General features: G+C 62.1%; 1 protein-coding gene across 1 annotated transcript in view; it reads right to left on the bottom strand.

The window, feature by feature from the left end:
- The window catches only part of H6PD (hexose-6-phosphate dehydrogenase/glucose 1-dehydrogenase), an 18,601-nt gene that overhangs the window by 11,244 nt on the left and 4,435 nt on the right, over nucleotides 1–2,922 (bottom strand). Inside the window, 1 exon segment of the mRNA XM_023747733.1 lies at nucleotides 2,885–2,922. This exon segment is cut by the window's right edge and continues 119 nt beyond it. Coding sequence (XP_023603501.1) covers nucleotides 2,885–2,922 — 38 coding nt within the window.

Below are 2,922 nucleotides of genomic sequence, written 5' to 3'. Positions count from 1 at the left end.
CCCCCCCCGCTGTCTATGCAGTGGCCTTGATGCCTGCAGCAAACTCCTCTGGGCCAGAGGCTGAGACAGAAAAAGGAGGAAAAACACCCCCTCGCAGCCGTGGAGGGAGGGAGCTGGGGCAGCCAACCCCCGCCCCTGTGGGTGTGAGTGAGTCGGGGTGGGGACATCCTGATGACCTTGCAGCTCACAAGTCCCTCTCCCGGGGCTGCAGCAGCTCAGGCCGGAACAGCTCAGCTCATGTCCCCAGCCTGGCTCAAACCCCCGCCCCTGCCAGCACTCGGGGTGGTGGTCCAGGCTGCCACCGGGGACCCATCCCTGCCTCCCTGCACAGGACTCAGCGAGGGGTGCACACCTGCAGGAGAAGGAGAAAAGCCAGGGGCTGAGTGCCGGGGGAGCTGGAGGGAGAAGGCCCCACTTTGCCCTGCGGCTTCATGGTCAGAGCAGAGCGCCGGGCTCAGAGCCTGCCTGCTGGCCACACTCAGTCCCCTGCAGCGGGGGAAAGACCGCCCTGCCTGTTTCCTACCCAACCCCGGAGAAGGCGAGCTGAGGCCCTGACATGCTGGACACAGGGCTTCCTGGCCATGGTGGGGGGGCTGCAGGTCAGTGCTTGGGGCACCAGAGCTGCACAGGCCACTTCCTGGATGTGAAGAATGCGTGTCCTAAGTCCCATGGGGTTGGGGGGGAGAGAGAGACAGAGAAAGACACAGAGAGAGACACAAGGAGAAAGGCAGAGAGAGAGAGAGACAAAGAGAGAGAGAGACAAAGAGAAAGACAGAGACAGAGAACTCACTTCCTCCAAAATGCTGCCCTTTGTCTAGCCCCTGGCTCCACGGGGATCCTGCAAAGAAACCCACAAATGACACCGGGTCCAAGAACTAAGAGGCCATGGCGCCCGCTGGGACCTCCAGATAGTGCGGCTCTTCCCCAGCCTGGCGCGGGCACAGGAGCTGCCAGTCAGGGGGGAGAAGGGGGCGCCCTGCGTCCTAGCCCTGCGGTGAGCAGGCCAAGTCCAGGCAGAGCAGGTGCTGGCTCCCACAGCAGGTGCGGCAGGGCTCCCCACCCTGCCTGCCCTCAGTGCAGGGCCTGAGCGCATCCTCTGCAGACAGAGCAAGCGGAGGCCCAGCACTCATGCTGCCAGGACATCAGACACACACAGGCCCCAGGAGGGAGCCCCGGCCTGAGACCTCGCCCAGGACAGCAGGGGGATCCGGCAGGGCTGGGGGGATCCTGAGACCCCAGAAAGCTCACTGCATGGGGACCTCTCTTCTGATGTGGGTCCAGGCTGGAGAAACCCAGCTCCCCTGGAGAGCGGTGCCCTTCGGGCCTGGCTCCCAAGGGCTGCCTGACGCCCCAGCCCACCTCCCTCCCTCCCCTGCCCCACAGCACCCTGCCTGCCCCATCCACTTGGGAGTCTGTCCCGATATCCTCTCCCCCCACGAATCTGTGAGGTATTGGGGGACAGAGGCTGCATCTCACTGCTCCCTGTGTCACTAGAGCTCCTAGCTCTACATACACATCCAAAGAGGAGGGACAGCAAGCTGGAGAGAGCAACCAGGGGAAGAAAGAAAAAGAGGAGAAGGCAAAGAAAAGAGGCAGACCTCCTCGTCCCCAACCCAGGCCCGAGGGTCCGGTCCCGCTCCGCCCAGGCACACAGTGCGGGGCAGGGACGGGCCTTGGGCTCCTGCCCGGGCTGAGAAGCGGTCTCAGCGGGAGCTGGAAGCCGGTGCGGGAGCCAGACCGCCTGCCCAGGACCCGGGCCACCACTTCCAGTGTGACCTCGGGCACATCCCCGAACCTCACCTGTCAGTGAGGTAACCACAGTACCCACCTCATTTGGCTAAGGAAGGGTTTAGGACACCACAAGAATGAGCTTTTCTTATTTTAGGTAAGAACCAAGGCTTTGAACATATCCATGCTCAAAAAACTTGATGAAATCCCAGAATGCCAGAGCTCAAAGGGGCCTCAGCCATGGTCATCTACGCAACTTGCTCATCTCCCAGGTGAGGGGAGTGTGTGCTGTCACCCAGGTGAGGCAGAGACGGGCCCACAGGCAGGTCTCCTCTCCCAGCTCAACCTGCTCACTCACGGGGATTCATCCAGCACCTCCCAGCAGTGTGCCGGTGCCAGCGCAGGGATGGCCTGGACCCTGTGGATGACGAGGAAAAGATGGGAGGGCAGCCCGCCCGTGGCTCAGTTGATTGGAACGTTGTCCCATACACCAAAGGGTTGAGGGTTTGATCCCCGGGCGGGGCACATGAGGGAGGCAACTGATCGATGTTTCTCTCTCTCTCTCTCTCTCTCTCTCTCTCTCTCTCACATCAATGTTTCTCTCTCTCTCTCTCTCTCTCTCTCTCTCTCTCTCTCTCTCCCTCCCTCCCTCCCTCCCTCCCTCCTTCCCTCCCTCCTTTCCTCTAGGAGGGGAAGTGAAGGGAGGGGCAGTGAAGGGAGGCACGTGGCGCTGTGCCACGGGAGTGGATCTTGTTAAGATGCTCAGCAGAGGCTTCCTAAGAAAGTGACACCTGAGCTGAGGACCAGGCACGGGAGGGGCCAGAAGGCGAGGAGATGACGAGAAGCCGTCCAGGCAGAGGTCGCCACTTGGACGAGTACAAAAGTCTGAGGAAGCCTCACGCGACCTGATGGTCCCCCGCACCCCCAGAGAACTCGGGGACCTTCCAGCATCAGAGCCACATTTACTTGAGGAGACCCCACGCTCTGAGGGCAGCGCTGACCCCTCAGGTCTGCCTGCAGGGCCCTGGGGGCTAGCGGTCCACACACCAGCAACAACATCCCTCTGCGAGGCATTGGCGGAGGCATGGGGTCAGCCAGCGCCGCAGCAGACACAGGGCAGGAGGACCAGGAGGCGTGAGCGGGACCCTTCACGCGCCTTCTGCATCCACCGTCTCCTTCATGACGATCTCCACC

This window comes from Myotis lucifugus, unplaced genomic scaffold, assembly GCF_000147115.1.
Source record: "Myotis lucifugus unplaced genomic scaffold, Myoluc2.0 scaffold_957, whole genome shotgun sequence".
NCBI lineage: Eukaryota > Metazoa > Chordata > Mammalia > Chiroptera > Vespertilionidae > Myotis > Myotis lucifugus.
This window is presented reverse-complemented; position numbering and strand designations above follow the sequence as displayed.